Source organism: Hippopotamus amphibius, chromosome 5 (genome assembly GCF_030028045.1).
Source record: "Hippopotamus amphibius kiboko isolate mHipAmp2 chromosome 5, mHipAmp2.hap2, whole genome shotgun sequence".
Taxonomy (NCBI): domain Eukaryota; kingdom Metazoa; phylum Chordata; class Mammalia; order Artiodactyla; family Hippopotamidae; genus Hippopotamus; species Hippopotamus amphibius.
This window is the reverse complement of record NC_080190.1, coordinates 140,306,828-140,332,303: the sequence shown is the minus strand read 5'-3', so window position 1 is coordinate 140,332,303 and position 25,476 is coordinate 140,306,828. Positions and strand designations below refer to the sequence as shown.

General features: G+C 37.6%; 1 protein-coding gene across 2 annotated transcripts in view; it reads right to left on the bottom strand.

The window, feature by feature from the left end:
* Window positions 1-258: 258 nt before the first annotated feature.
* Window positions 259-25,476, bottom strand: part of ATP6V1C1 (ATPase H+ transporting V1 subunit C1) — a 38,402-nt gene continuing 13,184 nt past the window's right edge. For both annotated transcript variants that reach the window (XM_057735516.1, XM_057735514.1), the window contains 12 exons: window positions 24,324-24,494; window positions 22,665-22,732; window positions 17,542-17,627; window positions 15,167-15,261; window positions 13,165-13,256; window positions 12,034-12,132; window positions 9,813-9,881; window positions 5,886-5,978; window positions 5,707-5,800; window positions 3,668-3,765; window positions 2,327-2,453; window positions 259-886 (listed from right to left, as the gene is read on the bottom strand). In XM_057735516.1, the coding sequence (XP_057591499.1) occupies window positions 791-886; window positions 2,327-2,453; window positions 3,668-3,765; window positions 5,707-5,800; window positions 5,886-5,978; window positions 9,813-9,881; window positions 12,034-12,132; window positions 13,165-13,256; window positions 15,167-15,261; window positions 17,542-17,627; window positions 22,665-22,732; window positions 24,324-24,455 (1,149 nt within the window). In that variant the 5' untranslated portion in view covers window positions 24,456-24,494 and the 3' untranslated portion in view covers window positions 259-790. The remainder of the gene's footprint in view (window positions 887-2,326; window positions 2,454-3,667; window positions 3,766-5,706; window positions 5,801-5,885; window positions 5,979-9,812; window positions 9,882-12,033; window positions 12,133-13,164; window positions 13,257-15,166; window positions 15,262-17,541; window positions 17,628-22,664; window positions 22,733-24,323; window positions 24,495-25,476) is intronic.

Sequence of the window (25,476 nt, the reverse complement as noted above, 5' to 3'; positions counted from 1 at the left end):
AATTGGCCCTACTTCCTAACTGAGAGACCTGAAAGTCTGGTGTCCAAATGTAAATACCCACCACACATTCAAAAATAATCTTCAAATTTGTGTTCTAACCCAAATTTGGCACACTTGAATCATCACGCACGTCAGCCACGATGGTCACCTCTTGGTCTATAACACAATCCTGAAAGCAGCACAGGGAGTTAGCTATGATATCATTTATTAAGCTCTCAAACTGAAATGTAATCTTTGGAAGTTACACACACCGCAATCCACCTTTGCACAGGTAATTTTATTCTCTCCTGTGGGTGTCAATAGTGCTCAGATTGTAATTTGAAACATTCAGAAAGCACATATCTGAATATTATCACATTTCTTTACATCACGATTCAATAACTATGAAACAATTATGTCTACTAAATACAGTGAGCAAAATGGCATAACTGCTTACACCATTCCCTTGTAAACAAGGCTTCTGTCACAATAGTAACAAATGGAATTAATGCATACCACAATATCGATGAAGAGAGACCTTCTTTTTAAATAAACTATTCTGTTTATAAATAAACTCTGATTTTCTTTTAGTACACATTTACAGACCTGATCAATAAAAAGAAACAAGACATACAGTTTCCTTTTAAAAAGAAAAGGTTGAGAAATGGACCACTGTCAGAGAACGCGCCTAGCAAAGGGGGTGAGAGGCAAGCAAGGGGTAAGAGAGTCAAAGGTAGGGCCATCCTGCAGCCTATGCCTGTCAGCAGACACCGCCACCGCCACAAGGGCAGGGCTGTCTGGGGGGCTCATTTCACTTGAATTCCAGCAAGTTGCAGTCGATCTTGTAGTACACATAGGGGTAGTATTCCTGTTGACTCAGGTTTAAGCCAGGAATATCCATAGGAGCCTATGGAAAAATCAGATGATTATTCCACTAAGTACTTAAAGAAATTAAAAAAGAAAAAGAAGAAAAGTATTACCATTCACAGGCGTACCTTGGGGATATTGCAGGTTCTGTTCCAGACCACCGCAATAAAGTGAGTGTCGCCATAAGGTGGGTCACATGAATTTTTTGGTTCCCCAGTACATATAAAAGTTACGTTTACACTGTACTATAGTCCCTTAAGTGTGCAACAGCATTATGTCTTAATAAACAATGTACATATCTTAATTTATAAATACTTTATTGCTAAAAAATGAGAACCATCATCTGACAACGCAGGGTTGCCACAAACCTTTCGATTTGTAAAAAGTGCCGTATCTGCAAAGTTCAATAAAATGAAGCACAATAAAATGAGATATGCCTATACCTTCCTAATGAACATCTATTCTGTGCTAAGTTTATACAGTTTTGCTAATTTAATCTGAGTCTGGCATTGTTAGCTCCATTTTTCAAATGAGCAACAATCTCAGAAAGGCAGACGCGCTAGAAAGAGAATGAGTGAGTAGTAAAGTCAGATTCAAACACTTTCTGCCCTCAAAGCCTGTGTGTGTTTAACTGTGACCCCACCATCCTTTTTTATGCTATGTATAAAACTACTTTTTAAATCTCAGGCTTGGAGTATTGAGTTTATGAGATGCATGGCTTCTAAATGCTGGATAAAAATAAACCAAGTGTGATTTTTACTGATACCACTTATTACATATGCATGTTATAAGAACTTAGAGGTAGGAAATTATGTATCAAATAGCTACACTCTATATATTACTGACAATTCCGTGAAAATGTAGCATCATGTCCTGCTTTTTCTTCTATCAAAAAACCCTACTTTTTTTCATGGGTTCTAACTAATGCACATGAAATACTTCCATTCTAAACTAAAGAGGGAAAAAATCAGCAAGATATTTGAAATAAAAAATATAAAAGCCTGTTACAATTTTAAACAACAGCAACAACAAAAAGCACACACACAGTTTCTATCTTTCTGTTTAAAAAGAAGATATAAACACATACCGTTGTAGAGAAATGATGGTCCCCTTTAAAATGCTCATCTGTTGACTCCACTACTTCTACTACCAAATAAAGTTAAAATAACTACTTATTTTCTTCCTCTCTGCAATTTATAATTTTTGTAAACAACTAGTAGCACTGGCTGTGTGTTTATTTCTGCAGCTATAAACATCGGATCTACAGCAAGATAATGACTGGCTTTTAGAATACCAAGAAGCAACTAGTATAAAATGGGGTAAACACTGTAAATAATTTGCTATGCTATCAGGTAAATTAATTACTAACAAATCTAGACTCAAAGTAACTTTCAAAAGATTGAATAACATCTTATCTTCTCCCAATAATTTTTTCTGTAATTCACCCAGTTCCTCTTCTATCAGGCTAATAAATACTTACATCAATAATAGCTGCTGCACTGCTGTCTAGATGTTTATACAATTCGTATAATACTTCTCTTAGTTTCTTCATTGTTTTCTTATTGGGCTGAAGGAGCATTGCTTGGAAGTTCACTGGCAAGCCGTATCTTATAAGGAAGCAGAAATACAGGATGTAACACAAGCAAACGTGTGCAGAGATTTTCTTTTTAAAGCAAGTATTCTCATGCTCTTCTTTAATCACAGTTAATGGGGCGAATGTGCCTCATTTTAACGACCCCCTTTATGAGTTCAATTAACAAACACGGAAACTCAAACATTTTCTGGTGCTCAGTGTCCATTAGAAATCTTTCTTTAGGATGAGAGCCACCTGTCTATGAGGAATTACTTTCAATCGCTCTTCAATTTTTAAGGTAATCTATGAATACCCTCAGCAAATAGTGATAATATGTAAACTTAGTACACTGTCCCTAGGTATGTGCAGGGAATTGGCTCCAGGGCCCCTGTGGGTACCAAAATCCACGGATGCTCAAGTCCCTTATATAAAATGGTGTAGTATTTGCATCTAACCTACACATACCCTACAGTATAATTTAAATCATCTCTAGAATACTTATAATTCAATGTAAATGCTATGTAATTAGCTATAAATAAAATGCAAATACTATTTAAATTGTCATTAGTGCCCAGTAAATTCAAGTTTCGCTTTTTGGAACTTTCTGGGGTTTCTTTTTTGAATATTCTCAGTCTGCGGTTGGTTGAATACATGGATTTGCAATCCCAGAATATGGAGGGCTGACTATAGATACTTTCATGATAATAAACAACATGAGATTACCCACATCTACCATAAAAATTCAGAGAAATTTACAAATAGTGAGTGTGACTGCAGATAAGTATTCTGAACTATTTCTAATATGCTAACATATCAGAGGATCACAAGATGGCTGAAATTTTAAGTATCTCAAAATAATAAAATATTTTAGGTTAATATGAAACAAAGACTTTAAACAAGGCATTGGTAGGTATACTGTGTACCAAACTACATGTAAACTATTTGAAAGCTCTTCTTTTAAACAAACATTGGCTAACATTTCATAATCTACGTTTAATTTAAGTACATAATAACAGAAGAATCAGAGAGCAGGGCAGCATGCTCTCTCTTCCCAAAGCTGGCACTAAGGGACCAGAGCAACATGCGTGTAATAAGCAGTATGCTACTGACAGTCTCTCCCTCACGATCTGCCCTTCGGGTTCTCCAAATCAATCTCCTGTTAGTAGACTGTGTGTTTTCATAAAGAGGTCCAACACAAAGGGATCTATGAATTCTTCAGGTCCAAGTTTCTCAATTAACTTCCTTTACCTCAAAACAGACTCAACAAAAACCCTCAATGCTTTCACATGAATCCATGCAATAAACGCCTCACTGAAATTCACTTTCAGCCACCGTACAAGTGGTCCCTAGAGAAAGAAGAAAAAACAAATCACAAATTTGGTCTTGAAAATGGCACTTAGAAATTAGATAAATCAAGTATTTTTAAAGGAGTGACTATCCAGTAAGAATCTATAGGAGAATTAAATCACATTATAATTCACTTTAAAAATGTTTCATTATTCCCATTATCTCAGATACTCTACTTTAAATTAGATGAAAAATTGGCCACTACTCTGTAACTTCAGTAGATACTTTGAATCTATTCACTATACAGAAAAAAAGTGGTTTTTTTTTTTTTTTTTTTGGCCGCACTGCGTGGCTTGCGAGATCTTAGTACCCTGACCAGGGATCGAACGATGCCCCCTGCAGGGGAAGCACAGAGTCCTAACCATGGGACTTCCAGGGAATTCCCAAAAAGGAATGTATTTTAATGAAAGTTACTTATAAAGTGATACAGAATATAGAAGTATCCTTCTACAGGTTTGAAAACCAAAATATAAAAATCCAAATTTACTATCCAATATTGTTAAACATTTTATACATTTAAAATAGAATTCAATTACAAACAACTTCTCAGGAACAAGAATAAATAGCTATGTAGTAAGTCATTTAATATCCCTAAGTGTTAGTTTTCTCACCTGTAAAATGAAAACTAGGGGGTTGATGTAGATCCTTAAAACCTGTTCATTAAGTTCTAAATTATTAATGATTCTATTATGTAGCATAAATTCTTTCTGAACATAAACTATTCGGTACTTCTAGTACTAAATAAAAGCACTTCTCTAAAGAAACAAATTTCAAATAACTTACTACCGCCTCGCCATACTTACACACACACAACCAGTTCGGCTAATAGTTACGTGGATAACATTGTTAGGCTCGTTTGGATGTAACAACCAATTTATGCAAAAAGGAAAACACAACAAAGTGAAAGCCTTTGGTTAAAATATCTGTTCTTTAAAAGGGTTTTGGGGACTTCCCTAGTGGCGCAGTGGTTAAGAATCCGCCTGCCAGTGCAGGGGACAAGAGTTTGATCCCTGGTCTGGGAAGATCCCACATGCTGCAGAGCAACTAAGCTCTGTGCACCACAACTATTGAGCTTGTGCTCTAGAGCCTGCAAGCTACAACTACTGAAGCCCGCACACCTAGAGCCCATGCTCTGCAACAAGAGAAGCCACTGCAATGAGAAGCCCACAATGAAGAGTAGCCCTCACTCACTGCAACTAGAGAAAGCCCGCATGCAGCAACAAAGACCCAACGCAGCCAATAAACAGACAAACAAACAAACAAATAAATAAAAGGGTTTTGGATCTCCCCAACAAGTTGGTTTATTTGACATTACTTGGTTAGGGTTAGTTTTCTCCCAACTGAGATGCTATGGTTTATAAAGTACTTGGAAATAATTTTAAATGGAATGTGCTTTTATTTCCCCTTGTATTACGAGAGAAATATATTTTCACTCATCATGTTTCCCTTTCCATGTAAGCTTTAGTCTTCACAATAATCCTGCACTTGAGGATGGCAAGACAGTCAACACCATCTTTCATTCACAATTCCATCCCTGTTCTCCGCTGTGCCTACAACATACTAACTCACCAATGGTTTAAACACAAATTCCTTCAGTAAAAGACTGCAGCATTAAGAAAATCTGCCTCAAGAAAATTAAATTTCTTATTGAAAAGAAAGAACTACTATTTAACTAAAATGACCCCTCACTATAGGGGCATTCATCAAAACACAGCATTTAAAATTAATTTCTGATAAAGATATATATTTTAAGGTAACGATTCCCAGATCTCAGCTTGCTTAGAGAAAATTCATTTTGATTATTTAATAGAAAAAATAACTAAAATCAAATGTCTTAAAAGCAAAATCAGAAAAGTTTTGTTTTCTTTTAAATTAAAGCAAAGCAGTACCACTTTTTCTTCTGTTTAACACTGATAATACTAAATATTAAAAACACATACAAATTGCTTTTTCTTGTCAGTAGAAAGCCTGTTCATTTCTTCTTTGTCTGCTTTCATCTCCTCTTCGTTATATTGGAAGTCACGAACGATGAATCTAAATTGGGGGGAAAAAAGCCAAAATTGTCCACACCGTGTGTAGGTGATCTTAACAAGTTAAAAATAAAAAATAGTAATCTTACTTGTTTTCCCTGGCTTTGTGTCGGAAGTCATCAACTGCCTTCCTAAACAAGGTGACATTACATAGGTAACTGTCTTGGTCCTCTGAGAGAACACTAGAGAAAGAAAGACAAAGTCCATTTGAAGCTTTGTATTTATTGCTTATGTTCACATTAAGGGCAGAATTCAGAAACAGGGCGAGGAGGAGGAACAGACAGTAGGGTTTGGAAGCCCTTTCCAAACCACCTCAGTGCTTTTCATCTGTACTGCCTCAAACACTGAAGATGCTCAGTGTTTATGACGTTTTTATTTAGGGTGCCTTAACAGCCCCTAGTACAGTTCTTCCCAACAAAATTAAACACTAAGTCAAGTAAAGGATCCAAACTCTAAGAACCACGCTTTTCAATCTGTATTAGCACCAGGCCAGCTGAGGAAAAACTGCCCAGGAGCCGGCTGGTTTCCAGAATCTCCTTGCTTCCTTGCTCAACACCCTCTTCTCTTCTGGGAACTGAATTCTCTCCTCCTCTCCCCAGCCCAGCCCAGCCCTGCCCCATGAGGCCGGGCCCACTTGGTTCTTGCTACCAGTGCCCATCCGATCCAAAGCAAGGCAGCTACGAAGTGGACAGAACTCAATACGAAACCTTTAATGATCCTCAGGTTTGCCGGAGTTGACTCAGTGATGTTGAAACTGATGGGGAGCAAAACAAAGCCAAATCCAACTTGACAGGCTATCTCCTAATGATATTCCACCACTGTCACATTCATCTTTTACACTTAATCTTAACTGATCTTTTTAACTTTAGTCCCTTGCTATTGTGAAGGACCATGTAATCAAAGGGCTGGGGACCGGAGGTGAGCACTACGTCCAGCGGCAGGTTCCGTGAGAGTGAGAAAGATGGGAAGGAGGCTCGCGTTCAAGAGCTGGGTTACAGTTTAAGATTCCACAGGTGAAGCCTTTCTAGAGGTTGAGGGTGAGGCCAAGGGAACTGCCTGAAGAAATCAAGTGGAGATGACAGTCTGTGACCTGCAGGTTGGAGTCTCCAAACTCACTCTCTTCATTTAGTTGTACTGTTGTATAAAGAGTAACCCTACCTTCTCACACATCCAACCAGGCCGAGAGGAAACTAAAAGTCAATGCTTTTCAGCTGTCTCACTGCATTTTCAGTCACCTATGTAAGTGGCAGTACTTCTGGAGCTCTTCCTGCTGCTTCTGACTTCTTACCTCTCTTCTAAGACTCAGTCCTGCCATCTGCTCTGCTCCCCAATCAACCTACCCGTTTCACTGCCAAAGCAGCTTTTCTTCATAGACGTTATCTTTGCAACCCCTGCCCCAAAACACAAAAGAAACTCTTCTCTGCACAATGGCTACTGTCGTTTTTTCTAGATCTTCCTCGATAGGATGCCCTGCTTCATCTGGGACTCTAGCACCCTGAACAAAAGCTTCTGTGAAGCACCAATGATTTTGTGGTGCTGTTTCCAACATCAGAGAAAAGGCCAAAGTCATCCAGTGATCTGAGCCAACCAGATTCTCTTAACAAGCAAAAGCAGACAAAAAGCTAAGTGGTAATTCTGAAAGTACACGTGAGAAGCACCTCTTTCTGAACAGTTTTTCCAATAAAAAAGCAGCAGAACAGCAGCTAGCCTCTACTTCTTTGGCCATTAACTCTGATGTGGCATTTATACATATCCCTGCACTTAACCACCCAATGATGGCAATATCTCACATGGTCCAATCTTCCAAGATTTAGGTAGGATATTTTGCAAATAGCTAGATTTTGTGTGCTTTTTAGGTGAAATTATTTCTTTCAGGTTTGAAGATGGTCTTTTTCAATCTATTTCAATCTATTCTTCTTCCTCAAAAGTCCACCTTCATCTTCACTGTTTTCAAGAGTAACGACTCAAGTATTGTGTCAAAAAGCAACAACGGACAGCATCACTACCTACAATTCACTTTAAAATAAAGCACTTAGAACAATGACATCACATAGTAATTACTCAAAAATGTTAGTTATTATGATAAGCAAAAAATCCAGCATCAAGTCATAGAGATCTTTCCTAAACAGAAGCACAAAATTCCAGATTAACCCACTAAAACCTGTCTGCCCCACATGAACTAACCATCCTCTTTAGGCACTGGCTGAGCTACTGCACTGATCTCAATGACTAGATTTAAATAACTTTTCAAGTCAGTGGTTCCAAGTCTTTAGACTGCTAAATAGGTGAACAGATGTTTTCACTGAGTGAGGAAGGGCTGGGGACTCTCAGGCGGTCAGTGAGCACTTCAGGTCACTCAGAAGACAGGGAGTGCCTATAATGAACTATTAGTACCTGAAATTTTTTCCTTTAAACTACTAAAGTGATTTTCAAAAGATGTAAATCTCTGAAGTACTATTTCTAAAGTCCTTTCTGCCGAGTACCTCTCCCCTGGACCCAGGCTTGGACCTACGCACCTCTCCGCTGGACCCAGGCTTGGCACACCGCAGCATGGGAGGACTGGGTCCTTACTCTCCTCCTCCCTGTGCCCCCAAACGCAAAGGTAACCTCTGGGGCTTTTACAGCCTTCAGAGCACAAAGGTCTAAGAAGGTGTCATGTGTCAGGATAAATAGCTTCGGAGGAAAACCATTATTAAGACACAACCTCAATCTTCAGTTTACCATGTGAAGGGCCAGTGTGAATGGAAAGCATTCCCCCCAAAGGGGAAAAAAAATTCACAATGAGCACAGGTTTGTAGTTTCACTCTCAAAAAATTAACATTTGTGAAACTATGATACTCATATTACTTTCTACTTTATATATCTTATCAAGCCTTAGAAGAACCTCATAATGTACACAAGGAAGGTGTGATGCTCATTTTACAGACAAAGAAAATGAGGCCCAGAGAAGTTAAAAGACTTACCCCAGGTCACACAGCAAGTTGGTAGCAGAACCAGCAATAGAACTCAGATCCCTGGATCCAGGACTCTTTCCATTATACTAAGCTACCTCCCATATGACACAATGAAACTGGAAAAGAAAATATTTCATGGGCCTAGCCTTGCTAACACCACTTCTTTACTACCTCCTATACCTTTCTTTCACCACACTGACACCTCTTGAAGGATATATACACATAAAAGAATTCTTTGGGGGTGCATATACACTGTACTTAATGTTTTCTTGAAGAACATCTCGTGTGGAATGGCAGAATACAGGAAAAAAATGACATGCTGTACAGTGTCAAGAGTGCAAGACTTGAGTCAAAAGACCTGAGTTTTAGTACTAACTTTGCCACTGGACACCTATGTGGTCATATGCTTTAGGCAATGACAACTCTCCTGCACTTTTACTTCATCTATGTGAAAAAGTATAACTTCCCATACTATTTCATAGAATTGTTGTCCATATCAAATTAGACAATGAATATTAGTCTATAAGTTTAAAAATGCTTAATCAAAGTTTTTTTTTTTTTTAAGGGAAGTACAGATTAGGTAGAACCTCTGCTCGCTGGAAAGTGAAGGTAAATGCCTGCAGCTCAGCACGGTACCCTGGTGGCCATTTTGGTAAACTTCCTTTGCAAGGTAAACGAGGAATTATAGACACACAACAGGTACACAATAAACACTGAAGGAAGAATCTTCAGAAGGTAGCACAGCAGAAAAAGTACCATACCAGAGAGCGGTTCTAGTTAGCTCTGCCACTAATGAGACGTGTGACTCTGGGCAAACCACTTCACCTCTGTGGCCTCAAACTTCTACATCTATAAACATGAGTGTTGATCGGACTGTGCAAAAGCCCTTCGGGTCTACAGTAATTACAGTTAATATAACTCACTTATTTTTAAGGTGAAAAAGATGGTTCCAAAACTGTAAAATTTACCACAAAGGAAAGATAAAGATATCTCCTAATCCAACATCCAAACTACCAAAGGAATTCTAGGAAAGAAACAGGCTTTACAAAGACTACTACTTACTTGCTAGACCTTGGAACTACCATTTCAGCTAGTGTTTCATACTGCTTAATCCAGTCGTTGTGGTTTAACCTGCAGAAAAGGTACAATTAGTTACTGGAAGAGAAAAACAAGTCCTACGTCCTGCCAAACCCAGAAAGAGGAAGAATTATGAGACAAATAGGAAATTCAACTATAATATCTCAAATCTATTTAACAACAAAAAAAATCAAGTTTCCTACAGAGAATGGATTTCAAATACACTGAGTGGTGAAGCAGGAAGTACAGCTCACCATCTCTTACATCCAGTAACTATTGCAAAAGAGGCACATCCTAGAACTAAGTCTGGAAAGGAAGCAATGAGAAATACAGATTCTAAATTACTTTCAAACTTTAGGGTTAATATAAATTATTATTTCACTAAAAAAAAAAAAGAAAAGAAAAAAGAAAAGAAAGAAAAAAAAGAGAGAGATAAAACAAGAGAGAGAGAGAAAGAGAAGCCATGCTGAAATCACTAATATTTCTATTCAGTGGCCATTATGAAGCACTGGGTAAAACCACTTTTACTGAAAGCACAGAGTACCAGGAAGTGCTGAGTCAACTAAGTGATGGTAAACCAAGCTGCCACAGATCATTGTGTAACAAACAACCTTCTCTAGAGACCACTGGCTTTTGTGGGTGTGGCAAGAGATGATTATATTTGCAATACAAAATAAAAAACTGAAATATCTGTAACCAGGACAGTGAATACTCCATTATACAAGGTATCCTAGGTCCTATCTGAGGTTTCAAGTACAGTGTACAGAAAACTATAAAAACTTCTGGTCTTAAACACAAGTTTGAAATAAAGGTTGCATGAGACAAATCTTTTATCTGGGCAAAGGTTATTTTCCTGCATAGTATAAAAACACAAATACATAGAAATTTTTTAGAAATAATCAGTGTTCTACTATTCTGCAGTAAGGGGGGAAAAAGCAGAAGTCAGGTAATACTATAGCCACTGTAACTCAATGGAGGTGTTTTCCAGGAGGCAACATTTTCTAATATTCCCAGTTTCCTAACCAGAGAAAAATGGAGAGTGAAGCAAAGAAAGATTTCATGAATAACGTTCTGAAGAGTCCCCAAATCTCCCATGCCAGTCTGGATCCCCCAAAGATTCCCTGACAGTGAGATTTCAGTGTAAGTCAGAAGTGAAACCATTAACAGTTTCTCTCTCTCTCTCTCTCTCTCTCACACACACACACACACACACACACACAGTTCTCATCTTCCAAAGGTTTCATTTTACCAACATTAACTGTGACCAAATATTAATTAAAAAGAAGGCCTATGCTAAAGATTTCAAAGATTATCTAATCCAGCAAACTATGCCCATAACATGTGCCTGTTTTTGTAAATAAAGTTTTACTGACACACAGCCACATCCATTCATGTCTACACTGTGTATAACTGCTTTCAGCTACAACCACCAAGCTGATGTGGCAGAGTTACAGAGCTGTAACAGAGACCATATGCCTTGCAAAGGGTAAAATACTATCTGGCCCTTTGCAGAAAAAATATGCCAACCAGGGACTTCCCTGGTGGCACAGTGGTTAGGAGTCTGCCTGCCAATGCAGGGGACGTGGGTTTTGATCCCTGATCGGGGAAGATACCACATGCTGCGGAGCCCATGCGCAGCAACGAAGGCCTAATGCAGCCTATAAAAAATTAATTAATTAAAATATATATATATATATATGCCAACCTTTGATCTAATTCATCCTTTACTTCTTAGAGGGCTTCATTTATCCTAACCAATCATAAAGATTTTTGGGGGGGGGATGTGGGATGAATTGGGAGATTGGGGTTGACATATATATGCTAATATGTATAAAATAGATAACTAACAAAAAATTTAAAAATTTAGAAAATAAAAGATAGTTTTTAATTAAAAAAAGATTTTTCAGAAAAACAAACAAGTTGCCTATTTTGAAAAATTTAAAAACAATATTTTTTAAAAATCCAACAATTTAGCATTATTTTTTTAATGGGCCAACTCTACTAAGACAAATTTGATTTGGAATCAATTTATAACTGACATCTCCACTACCAGGTTATGAATTAAATTCTACTGCATGCTGACCAAATGACAAGGTGATATTCCCTTTACGCTTGGGTTTATAGAAAACTTCAAATTACAACATCAGACACTAACATTTTTCTTGTATTTTAACAAGTGAAAACCTTCTGTAATAAAAAGACATACTTGGGAACTACGACCAGTAATGTGACGAGATACTCCGAGTCAAGAACAAAGTCATCCTTCTTCACAATTTCTGCTAGACTTCTAGTTAGCAAACTTCCTCTGAGGAATGAGAAACAAACCATTAGGCCAATAATTATGTGCTTCGAAAATACAAGTAAAGAAACAGCAGGCTAATTATAGTCACGTATACTATATACACATCTCGAGAGGGATGAGCCTGAGTTAACATTTTTATAAGTCAAAATTTAGCTCAAGATTTCCCACATCCATACCCAAAGAGGTGTCAACATTGTATCAGAACTTGCCTCTAGTGTCTCCCTTTGTGTTAGCTTTAATTATCATAACTCAGTTTCTCTTGATTACATACATAGTATCTTGACTGAGACAGCGTTATTCATTAGGTATCAATTAAAGTCTACCTCACCATAATTATGAAATCATATCATCTAAGCACAACCTATCATTTTCCTCCCTCTCCCTGGGTATCAATTTTGGCTAGTTAACCCAATAATCAACTCTTTTAACGCAGACTTCATTTGGTCTCCTAGTGCATTTCATGGTGAAAATGACTTGCCCTGTTTGCACCGCTGACAGTATCCAACCAACTTTCCCTGTGGGATATGAACGCATAACTTGAGTTAAGTGCTTAAAGCTACACTTGTAGTAGTCATACTACAGTGAGATCAACCAAAACAAAGAGTGTTCTATTTTAAGAAAATCTAACGTGTAAAAAAATTGAAACTTGGGAAACAGATAAATTAAAGAATGAGCAATACATGACAAAAGCATTCTTCTATGGAATTCTTTTAAGAAGCAGATAACTGCTATTTAATTATGATTTGATTTAAAACAATTAACTTTAGATAATTTTTTCAGTGAAAAATCAGATGGATAAAAGTTAAACCAGGACCCAACTCACAAGTATTATGTATGAAACGAATATAATAAATCAGCCTCACATGTGTTTTGACTAGCCTGAATTAGTGAGCTTTCTCCATGACGTGAAAAAACACCATTTTGATTATGGAAACAGCACAAACTAGAAATTACTAACCCCTAAAAATAGTTCATTTAGTGTATGCTAGAGTGCTTCCCCAATTCTTAACATTTACATATACTTGACATGCTTACGCATTCTTTCGTTCCAAATTCTGAAGATTCCCTTTCAGGTTGTTATACGCGGATGCTCGAGACTTCAGGTCATTGTCGATCTGAGTCACTCCCTTTAAAGAAGAAAGAGAAGAAACATAGGGAAAATTTTCCTAAACCTGCCTCTATTAATACAATTAAAATAGCTGTGTTTAAACTTTAAAAAACAAAACACCACTAGTTTCTGATGTAAGAATATTCTATTATTTTAAAAGCATGACCTAAAAGGTCATTAAAAAAATAACCTACTTCATTTTTAATAACTATTGCAATTTTCATATAATCTTTTCTACTAAACATAATGTTTTGGTCTACTTGTATTTTAATTACTGTTACTATATTACTTTTTTTTAATAAATTTATTTATTTATTTATTGGCTGTGTTGGGTCTTCATTGCTGCACACGGGCTTCCTCTAGTTGCTGAGAGCAGGGGCTACTATTCATTGTGGTGCACAGGCTCCTCATTGTAGTGGCTTCCCTTGTTGTGGAGCACGGGCCCTAGGTGCATGGACTTCAATAGTTGTGGCACATGGACTCAGTAGTTGTGGCTCACGGGCTCTAGAGCACAGGCTCAATAGTTGTGGCACATGGGCTTAGTTGCTCCATGGCATGTGGAATCTTCCCAGGGCAGGGCTCGAACCCGTGTCCCCTGCATTGGCAGGTGGATTCTTTACCGCTGCGCCACCTAGGAAGTCCACTATATTACTTCTTAAACCATGTAAATGGAATTAGGCCTCTGGTTATAGAGATGACTAATTAAAAGCCTTTAATACACAAGTTTGAAGGATTAGTTTCCAAAAGGAACTAAATCAGAGAGCATTTTGTTGTTCACAACACCACTATTCCTACACAAAATATTTTTGCAACAGAATTAAAATTTTATTCGAATTTATTTATAAATGTTACAAAAGCTGATTTTTCAAAAAAGACGATTAAAACTACTAACAACTTAGGGAGAAAGAAAGCAGTACATTTAACATTTGAAGAACTAATTTCAACTCAGCTCTACCATTATCAGATGTGTGGCACTGGGTAAGTCACTTCACCTCTCTGAGCCTGTTTCCTCATCTGCAACAGTATCAGAAAGGTGACTAAATCCTTGATAAGTATCAAAAGAAAATAAGGCTGAGTCCTAGTAAGAGCACCACTTTACATTTTCTGATTACTCATTTGCATTAAATCATATGATGCCTTGGGTTAAAATCCTTGATAGGTTATTCACTTACATTTAACCACAGAGCACAATGTACAAATAAAATCAGTGGGAGCCAAGGAGCGTGTCCAAACGACTTAAACCATAATTTTCATCCTAGCCAGTTCATAAAAATGGTGTCAAACAATTAATAGGTCCTTGTCTACTGCCTCATTATAGTTTCACATAAGACTTTTACATTTTTCTCTCAAGCTCAAGGACTGTGCAACATAAAAGGAGCTCTTAATTCAGTGAGTTCATGGATGGGCTTTAACACTTGTGGACTCCCTGAGACTGTACATAAAATCATGTGATACAAGAATACAGGCAATTTTTCTGGATAGAGGATCAATACTGAACATCAGAAGGCATCAGAGAACCCATAAGTTTAATCTGAATCTGTACTGTACATAAACATACTTAAGTGACCATTATATATCTGAATGATTCATAAATCTCTTAATTGATTCCAATTACTTGTTCTATATGATCTGTTATGCTTAAAATTTATACAAATAATCATAAAATTTTTAAGTTACTTATTTAAACACTGTTGATGCAACATTTAACTTAACCACCTAAATAAATAAACTACACACCTTTGATAATGATGCACACATGAAACTGTTATCCTTTTCTGACATCTTTCTTTTTTAGTAAAGTTGCATTAAGTCACATATAATTGAGTTGCCTTGACAAAACCTAGAGTATTTAATAAGTAAATATTTATAAAATAAATAAAGCCACTATATTAAATCAATGTGTCCTACCTGTGTTATTTTTTATCTTACCTTGGCAATTATTTCAGAAATATTTTTCAAGGACTGCTTGATTGGATATTTAGCCATGTCCCACTGAAACCTTGTTATATAAGTAACCAAGTCAACTGAAATAAGGGAAGAAACTAATTACTGAGGAGAAGCAATAGAATTTTTTATAGTTCTCTACACAATAATAGGTTTTAGTGCTGAAGTTGGCCTTAAGAAAATCAGTAAAGACGTCATCATTTGTGAAGAGTCCTGGTTAAATAAATGTGGAATTGTACTAAATAACATGGATTAACCAAAATTTTTCCCTTGTAATCTGACTGGATCGCTTCTCCTTACTCAAAACTTAATATATATTAAAATGTTCCTTCTAATTTGATGACTTATGAATGAAAATGTACACACCCATGATACGCCTCCTATGTAGGAGAAAGAGACACAAAGATTAAGAAACTACTTCAAACTGTCTCCTCAATAAGCAGAATTTGACAAAAGTATGTTCTTTCTTTGCAACTTACCCAAACAAATTGCAAATGAACTTGTCTGTTAAAACCATGTGATGACTGTTTCTAGGAGTCTATATTTCTGTCTTCAAAACATGGACCTTTTCACTTTCAAATGACAAGAATAAAAAAAGCAGAGCCAAAGGGACACTCAACAACGAATTCCCTGGAAGTCTGGTAGTCTATATGACTTCACCCCTCAAGTCTGATGGGATCAAGGTCAGGGGAACCACATGTCAGTTATGGCTAACTGGCAAAAGTAACTCATATCAAACTATCTTTTCTCTTCAACTTCTCCCTACATAATACCAGCAAGTCAACAACATAGATGGTATTTCCAAAAGCAGTTTTGGATGCAGTGCCCCCTCGACTGTCACCTATTCTGCCCAGCAGACTGACTGCCCTCGTTCATCAAGTACCTAGAGATCACTGAAGGCACCTAAGTTAACACACCTAACTTCTGTCCTTCTGCCCAGCCACACATTAGCAGACACAGTAAGTAGCTCAGGATCGCTATTTTTAACAAAGAGCAAAAATAAGTTACTATTTTTTTTTTTTTTTTTTTTACGATTAAGTACTTATTGAGCATTTATTATTTGCAAGGAGAAGGGACAAGATTAGAGAAACACTGGATTTAAAATACAGTGACTGTTGAGAGTTTAGCCAAATCTCTAAACTGCTGCCTTGGCATCCATTGTGTGTAGCCAAGTGGCCAGCAGGGGCCTAGAAATTACACTAGATAACAGCCCTCCCTGATAAGAGCCCTAGATAACAGCCTGCAATCACAACTAAATGTAAGCTCATGATGTGATTTCCCTGATAGGACCCTGGATAATCGCTCTCCCCTGCTGCCCAGGGCCTCCCTGCTAGTGTAGCCTTTAGAAAAGACCCCCTAGAAGTTAACCAAACCCTCCTTTTTGGTTTGAATCAACCAATTGGAACTTGGCTTGGGAATCCCAAAGCACTCCACCCATGGGCCCCAATAAAGGCATGTGCCCCAGGTCCTGCTGCCCTCTGCCGGCCTGCACGCACCCCGCCTTGACCTCCCTGCACTGCCCTCCTCCTCCAGGACCTCTGAGTAATAAACTTCTCTAGTTCCCTTTCCCTTGCGGTCCTCTGCTGAACCACGGCTCACCATCCCATGACACCCCAGGGCTCTACTTAACAAACGTTAATGTAACCAAGGCACAATAGTAGGCAACACAGGACAGAAACAAAGGAAAGGGTTGTTTTATTATAATGACATCACTAAAGATCAGCCTAATTAAAAATGAAGCAAATGCTAAATTGATATTTCAGGAGAAAACAACAAATGCAAGTACAAATAACAACAATGCAGCTGGAAGCATCTTTATAAAGCTATTATTACACAGAGCAAACTCTATATAAATATTAGTTTCTAGCTACAGAGAGGTCAGTAGTAGACTACTCTACTGGTGCTAAAGAAAAGCCATATTCAAATTTGAGGGAAGTAGGCATTACTCTGCAATCAAATTAATAATTTTTATTCTAAGGCATTAGCAGTTGGATGCTATTAAATACAAAAAGCTAGAGAAAACAGCAAGTATTCAACTAGAACAATGCTGAGACACATAACTTGGAAATACGCTTGTTAATGGGAGTTGACAAATAGATTCTGGAAAGAACCAAGGTAAATCTTTATAATATTGCTTTTGGAAGGATCCGTATCACAAATTATATTATATATTATGTAGGACTGTCTTATAAGAGGTTGTGTTTCAGAGGAAAGAATGTAACTGGCAGCATCACCAGATCCAGTAATACTAACTCTATTTTAACGGCTTTCTGTTGCATTTAATATCCTTTTATCTGTAGACCTTTTTTAAGTCATTCACTTCATAGAAATCAGTATCAAATCATGAAACATTAGCTCACCTCCATTGGCCAGCAGATTCTCCTGAACTTTGTCTTTACTATCCTCCAGTACGTCAGCCATATACTGAGCCACTTTCTTAACCACCCTTGGGAGAAAAAAAAAAATCAACAATCACTTTCAGGAAAACAACCTAAATTCCATGCTATACAATGAACATGTTATATAAAGACACAAATTTAACTCTCTTTGTTCCAGTTACACTATCTGTATGATATAAAACAAATGGGTCCTAACTTCTAAAATAATGTTTTAAGTACAAAATGGACCGAGATTCTATTATATGTAAAACACAACTGAGTAACTGTAGTTTTAAGGAGACCACATGCAATATGTTTACGTAGTCTGGAAAGAAAGTAGTGGAAAGCTAGCAGGAATAAGCTGAAAAACTGGGCAACAGATCTCACTGCACTGCAAGAACAAAGGGGAAGGGACTTCCCACTGGCACAGTGGTTAAGAATCTGCCTGCCAATGCAGGGGACATGGGTTCGAAGATCCCACATGCCGCGGAGCAACTATGCCCGAGCACCACAACTATTGAGCCTGTGCTCTAGAGCCCGCAAGCCACAACTACTGAGTCCATGTGCCACAACTACTGAAGCCCATGTGCCTAGAGCCCATGCTCCGCAACAAGAGAAGCCACCGTAATAAGAAGCCTGCACACCGCAAGGAAGACTAGCCCCCTTCTCTGCAACTAGAGAAATCCCACACAGAGCAATGAGGACCAAAGCCAGTCAATAAATAAATACATAAATAAATAAGTTTATTAAAAAAAAAAAAGAACAAAGAGGGAAGCAGGAGCTTTCATTCACCAGTTAGGTGCTTCCCTTTAGGACAAAAGGGATCTGACAGGCAACAGAATACAAGCAACAGTAATGATGAAGAATGTGGTCCTACAGTATTTATTCATTAATTACTTACTGAGCATCTACTATTTGAGAGAAACAATGCTAGAGGAAACCATGGTGCCAGAACTACTGAGGCACCTGCATATCACCTTGTCAATGCCTTCACTTTACAAAGAAAGACACCCAAGTATAAAGAGAATAAGTGACTTAGTCCCAAAAGTCACAAAACCAGTTCCTGGCAGAGCTGTGACTAAAAATGTGGTGTCTTGACTCTGGAGTCCGGTGTTCTTCCCCCCACTCCTTGTCTGCCTCTGGGCCGTGGGTGGAATACAAAAGTATACAAGATAAAAATCTAGCTTCCCATTGCTTAAATCGAAATGGAGAGATACCAAAAAAGATAGATGACTAAATACAAAGTAATCTGCGGTGAGTGCCAGCTGAGATGACCAGGCTACAGACAGAGACGCATAAAGGAAAAAGACTTCACTTCCAGCTACTGTAATCAAAAAAGTGTATCAGATCAGGAGCGGGGAAATGAAGGACAGGAATGGTTCTGAAAGGCTGATTAGGTGGAAGGAATGCATATTCTTGCCACAGGGCATACGAGTCAAGATCCAGAGAGGGAGAAAAGCAACAAATGATGAGCAGTCCAGGGTCCAGACTGCCTGGAGTGTTGTGCTGAGGAGAAAGGGGATCGTGCTAGGAAGGCAGGCTGGGGGCAGACTCCAGGCAGATCGCCGCTGGTGTCAGCCTTTAGGGAGAGGTGTAATATGGTCAAAACAGGACTTGGGACAATTTCTCTGATGACTTTGTGCTCAACAGGGAGTATAAACTAGAAAACAAATTAAGAAACCCCTGCAACATGAACCAAAAAGGGACAGAAAAAAGTACCAGAAGGACAAAATGTGAATGACAATCCTATGCTGAATGACCTCAAACCTAAGAGAGTGGAAAAAATTCAGAAAAAATGAGGTAAGCCATAAGTCTTCAACATGTTTAACTTGGGATCTGTACATACACTTGGCTATGTCTCCAAAATTCACCCATTCCTTCAAAGAAGACAAACCATTATTCCTATATAAGTTAACAAGCATCTAGTAAACAGAACCACTTGCTACGGACCTTCAAAAGTGTGCATGTTCGGGCTTCCCTGGTGGTGCAGTGGTTAAGAATACGCCTGCCAATGCAGGGGACACAGGTTCGATCCCTGGTCCAGGAAAATCCCACATGCCTCGGGGCAACTAGGCCCATGCACCACAACTACTGAACCTGCGTGCTGCAACTACTGAAGCCCACGTGCCTAGAGCACGTGCTCCAAAACAAGAGAAGCCCTCGCTCGCTGCAACTAGAGAAAGCCCCTTGTGCAGCAATGAAAACCCAATACAGCCAAAAATAAAAAGTAAAAATAAAGAAATAAAGAAATAAATGAAAAGGGTGCTAACTAGTGCTACTTAAAAAAAAGAAAAAGAAAAAGTAAGAAAGGAAGGAAGAAAAGAAAGAATAAGAGAAAGGAACTAGGACAATTCTTACCATTAGTGAGTTTTTTGAGAATATAGTCAAAAATTATTTTCACATGTGTTCTATATGGAAGCATGGAATTATTAACCCTAAAAGTAATTTGTTACTTTTGCTTTCATCCTCTTTTCCATTTTTATCACCTAGTGCCTGCCCTTAGCTGAGGTTTTCAATATCTCTTGCATAATCTACTGTAAAACTGGCTCCTAACTGGCCTTTTGCCTCATGAGTACATCTTCAGGTCTATTTATTTACTTACCACACATTGTTATGTCAAAAGATCTCTCTGCAACACCTCAGCCTCTACTACCAGAGTACTGCACTATGGTGGTTCCATCAATTCAGAAAAGCATAATAGCATAAACAAGAAAACCCTTCTGTACAGATTTCAAGAATAAATTCCCCTCTATTCAAGTCTGCTCCCTTAAAGCTTCAGATGTACATTTCTAAGATTCTCCAAAATTCTGTTTTTTACAAATTATACCTATTTATCTAAGCTCTAAGTATTTTAAAAGCTCTGTATGTCAAGAGCCAAAGGGACTGTAGACTGATTGTCAATTAATCAGAATTCAGAAAGTTATTAAGGATCCCATACCCATCTTCAGCCAAAATACACAGTAACTGAATTTCAAAAGTGAGTAAATCTGTAGTCTAGAAAAATCTTCTAATGTAAATGAATTTTGAAGACAAAACTATCACCAAATAAATCTTCAAATAAATGGCATAACAGCCCATGTTCATGAATCAGAGACTTAATATGTTAGGATGGCAATACTCCCCAAATTATCAACAGATTCCACACAATCCCCATCAAAATTCCAGCTGACTTTTTGCAGGAGTTTGACATGGTGTTCCTAAAATTCAAATGGAAATGAAAGGAACCAGAAGAGCCAAAATAATCTCAAAAAAGACTAAGTTGGAGAACTCATACTTCCTAATTTCAAAAACTTACTACAAAGCTGCAGTAAAGAGGGCAGTGTGGTACTGGCATAAGGATAGGAATACAGAATCCAAATGAAAGTCCAGAAGTAAACCCTTATGTTTATGCTCCATTGATTTTTGCAAGGGTATCAGGACAACTCAATGGAGAAAGAATAGTCTTTTCAACAAACGGCGTTAGTACAACTAGATATCCACATGCAAAAGAATGAAGATGGACTTCTCCCTCACACAATATACAAAATTAACTCAAAATGGATCAAAGACCTTGAGTGAAAACTAAAATTATAAAACTCTTAGAAGAAAATATAGACATAAAACTGTGTGACCCTGGATTAGGCAATGTTTTCTTCGATACAACATAAAAAACACAAGCAACAGAAAAAAGGATAAATTGGACTTCAAAATTAAATATTTTGTGCTTCAAAGGACACTATCTAGAAAGTGAAGATAACTGATAGAATGGGAAAAAAATATTTGCAAGTCATATCTGATAAGAGAGTTGTATCTCAAATATATAAAGAACTCATACAAGTCAATAATCAAAAAACCAATAAGCCAATTAAAAAAGGGGAAAGGATCCAAACAGACATTTCTCCAAAGAAGAAAAACAAATGGCTAACAAACACATGAAAAGATGCCTAACACATCAGTAGCCGTCAGGGAAATGCAAATCAAAAACACAATGAGTAGAAATAGAAACACAGATGTAGAGAACAAACACATGGACACCAAGCGGGAAAAGCTGGGGGTGGGGGGGATGAACTGGGAGCTTGGGATTGCCATATATACATTACTAACAAGAAAAAAATATCAAATTGTATACTTTAAATATATGCAGTTTATTGTATGTCAATTGCATCTCAATAAAAGTTCTTGAAGGAAAAAAACACAATGAAATTCTCTTTAATATCCACTAGGATGGTTAAATAATCAAAAAGATGGACAGTAACAAGTATTGTTAAGAATGTGGAGAAATTAGAACCTTCATACACTGCTGGTGAGACTGTAAAATGGTGCAGCTACTTTGGAAAACAGTCTGGCAGTTCTTCACAATGTTAAAAATACAGTTACACTGACCCAGCATTTCCACTCCTAGGTACATACCCAAGAGAAATGAAAACACATGAGCTCACAAATACTTCTATGCAAATATTCATAGTAGCATCATTCATGTTAGCCAGAAAGTGGAAACAACCTTAATATTCCTCAACTTATGAATGGATTAATAAAATGCCATACATCTGCATAATGTAATATTCTTTGATAATAAAAAGAAATTGAATGCTGACACATGCTACAATACGGATGAACCTTGAAAACATTACACTAAGGAAAAGAAGCCAGTCACAAGAGACCACATGTTATATGATTCCATTTATATGAAATGTCCACAAAAAGCAAATGTGTAGTGTCAGAAAGTAGATCAGTGGGCAGTGAAGAGTAGGGGGTGACCACTAATGGAAACAGCATGTTTATGATAGTGGCAGGGGGATGAAAACGTACTAAAATTGATTGTGGTGATGGCTGCACAACTCTGTGAATATATGAAAAATCACTGAATTGTACATGAAGTAGGTGAACTACGTGGTATGTAAATTATATCAATAAAAATATTTAAAAGTCATCATTTTCACATCAAACATGTATTTTATTGTACATTAACTGTATCTTCATAAAGTTGATTTACAAAGAAAAAATGTCATTGTTTTCTAAAACCATTCCAATAAGCAGAATATACATGTGATAATAAACCCAATGCCCAGGCAACCTGATAAGAACGGCTCTCATGTTGCTCTAGCCTGTGCATATAAATACATTACCCCTCTACAAACGCATCCAGTTTAGCCAGTTCATCCGACAAACCAACCAAGACATCCAGTGTGCCAACCTAGAAGGGAAATACAACATTTTATTACTTAGATTTCATCCTTTTTAAAAAAATTTATTTATTTTTATTTATTGGCTGCATTGGGTCTTTGTTGCTGTGCACGGGCTTTCTGTAGTTGTGGAGAGCGGGCCCATTAGTTGTGGCTCGAGGGTTCTAAAGCGTAGGCTCAGTAGCTGTGGCACAGGGGCTTAGCTGCTCTGCAGCATGTGCGATCTTCCCAGACCAGGGATTGAATCCGCATCCCCTACACTGGCAGGCAGGTTCTTAACCACTGTGCCACCAGGGAAGCCCAGCAGGAGAATTCTTAACCACTGCTCCACCAGGGAAGCTCCCCCCTCCTTTTTTTTTTTTTTAACAAGGTAATACATCTTGATTTGAAGGGCCTGCAAACCTTAACGTTCTCCATATTTTATTTCATAATATGCAAGTGTGGTTAAAAAATGCTAGACATTTCAAAGCTATTCATATGTACAAGATAATCCTCTAATTCATGGGCACAACTGCTACTTAGATGTGAAGGTTGCACAAGAGCAGGCCTGTGCCTCTGCCTGTCCTGCCCAGTGGCAGTGGGTCATTTGAAGTCATGGTTTACAACAGTAGCTCTTAAGCAGGGGTCCAGGGCTCTGCATCAGAGGGTCTGTAACTGTGTAACTGAATCTGTTGTTTTTTTTTTAAAGGAATCTTTATTATTATTATTATTATTATTATTATTATTATTGGCCATGCCGCAAGGTATACGGGATTTCAGTTCCCCAACTAGAGATCGAACCTGTGCCCCTTGCAGAGAAAGCACGGAGTCCTAACCACTGGACCACCAGGGAATTCCCTGTAAATGAATCTGTACTCAAAACTGTGTATGTGTAAATGAATGTGTTTTGAAAGAGATGTTCACAGTCTATCACAGTGTATCAAAGGAATTCACAAGTTCCAAAGTGCTAAGAACCAGTGGTTTTAAGTATTTCTTAAATGAGTGCTGTGTATGACTGCCTCATTTGGTTAACCAGCAAAATATAAACATCATCTTTTCCATTCTTTATGAAAGTGCAGTCAACTGATCACGGGCAGCCTGCTTCACTTAGAGGCTGCTAGGTTACTGATGTTTAATAAATGTTAAATAGATAAACTAGATTAAATAACTAGGATAGATCTGCCAAGTGCAGTTAAAGAGGTGCAATGGTAAAACGTTTACAACATCAGTATTACATGAATTTAATAACAGAACAATGGATTTACTGTGATATTTAAGAATACATATTCCTAAGATTTTTCACTTCTAAATATCATATTTGTGAAAATAATAATCAAGTATTTTCATAAGATTTCTCATTAAAATTTAAATTACAATTTAGAAAAGCACAAAGGGTAGGAAAAATGTTATTTTGTTTTGGTAGTCTCCTTCAAAAATCTCTATTTTCTTATTACCTAAAATCTGAAGATTAGAAAGAACAAGGTAAGTTTTAAATTATGCCAATCCCTAGAAACGAGAGTTTTCTTTTGAAGGAACCTGGATATCTTATCTCTACCAAAAGGGGAGCAGAGACAACTGTTCTCTCCTTCATGATGAATGATTTTTTGCACAGCACAGTTTTACCTTTAAGTCAGGAATGTTGAACTTTGAACTAACTGCAAGATTATTGTTCTTCGCAGTTGCCGCATGCAATTTCTCCCACGTTTGCTGACACGTTTTCTCCCCAGGAGCTGATATAAGCCAGAACTCAGTCATGTTGGTTACCAGGTATTTCTTCCAAAATCAAGAGAGACTCTGAAATGTAAAATAAAACAAACTAAAAATATATTTAATATCACTTGTAAATTATTTCAGAGTGATAAGCAGAGCCTGTTGGAAAACTATCAATAGCTCAACACTGGCATACAACCCTAAGCAAAGTCAAGTTTACTTACCTGGATGTAAATCCATGTAAATGGTAAGTAGTGATTTATTTATGATACTAGGAAAAAGAGATGATCAAGATCTAATATATGAACTATATACTTTTTTTTAATTACAACATGTCCTAAAATGGGAATTAGCCAAAAAGTGAGACTACCCAAAATATCAGCCACTGACAGTTTCATTCCACAAAAGAAGTTGGAGAGTCACAAATTTATAGGTTTATTTAAAATTTTTAAAACATAAAACCAAAATAGGAAATTTTAAAAATGTGTAACTTTTACCTTTGAAAACGTACTTAATCAGCGCATTTGAACAGCAGCCATCAAATAAATGTGCCACATTTGGCTCAGCAAATCCTACAAGGTCAGCCAAATTGCTAGTTAATTTTAATCCATATTCAATCTAAGGGAATCTCCTCAATCCCTAGTGTATACTTAGTGGCCATCAAATGCTTACAAATTTGCAAAAATAAAAGAAAAATAAATCTTGCCAATCAGCCTTGTAATCAGTTTTTTATTTAAAATATGACTGGGGGGGGTTGCATAATACAACACTATTGGATCGGGCTTCCCTGGTGGTGCAGTGGTTAAGAATCCGCCTGCCAATGCAGGGGACACGGGTTCCATTCCTGCTCCAGGAAGATCCCACATGCCGTGGAGCAACGAAGCCCGTGCGCCACAACGACTGAGCCTGCGCTTTAGAGCCCGTGAACCACAATGATTGAGCCCATGTGCTGCAACTACTGAAGCCCATGCACCTAGAGCCCGTGCTCCACAACAAGAGAAGCCACGGCAATAAGGAGCCCGCACACCACAACGAAGAGTAGCCCCCACTCACCGCAACTAAAGAA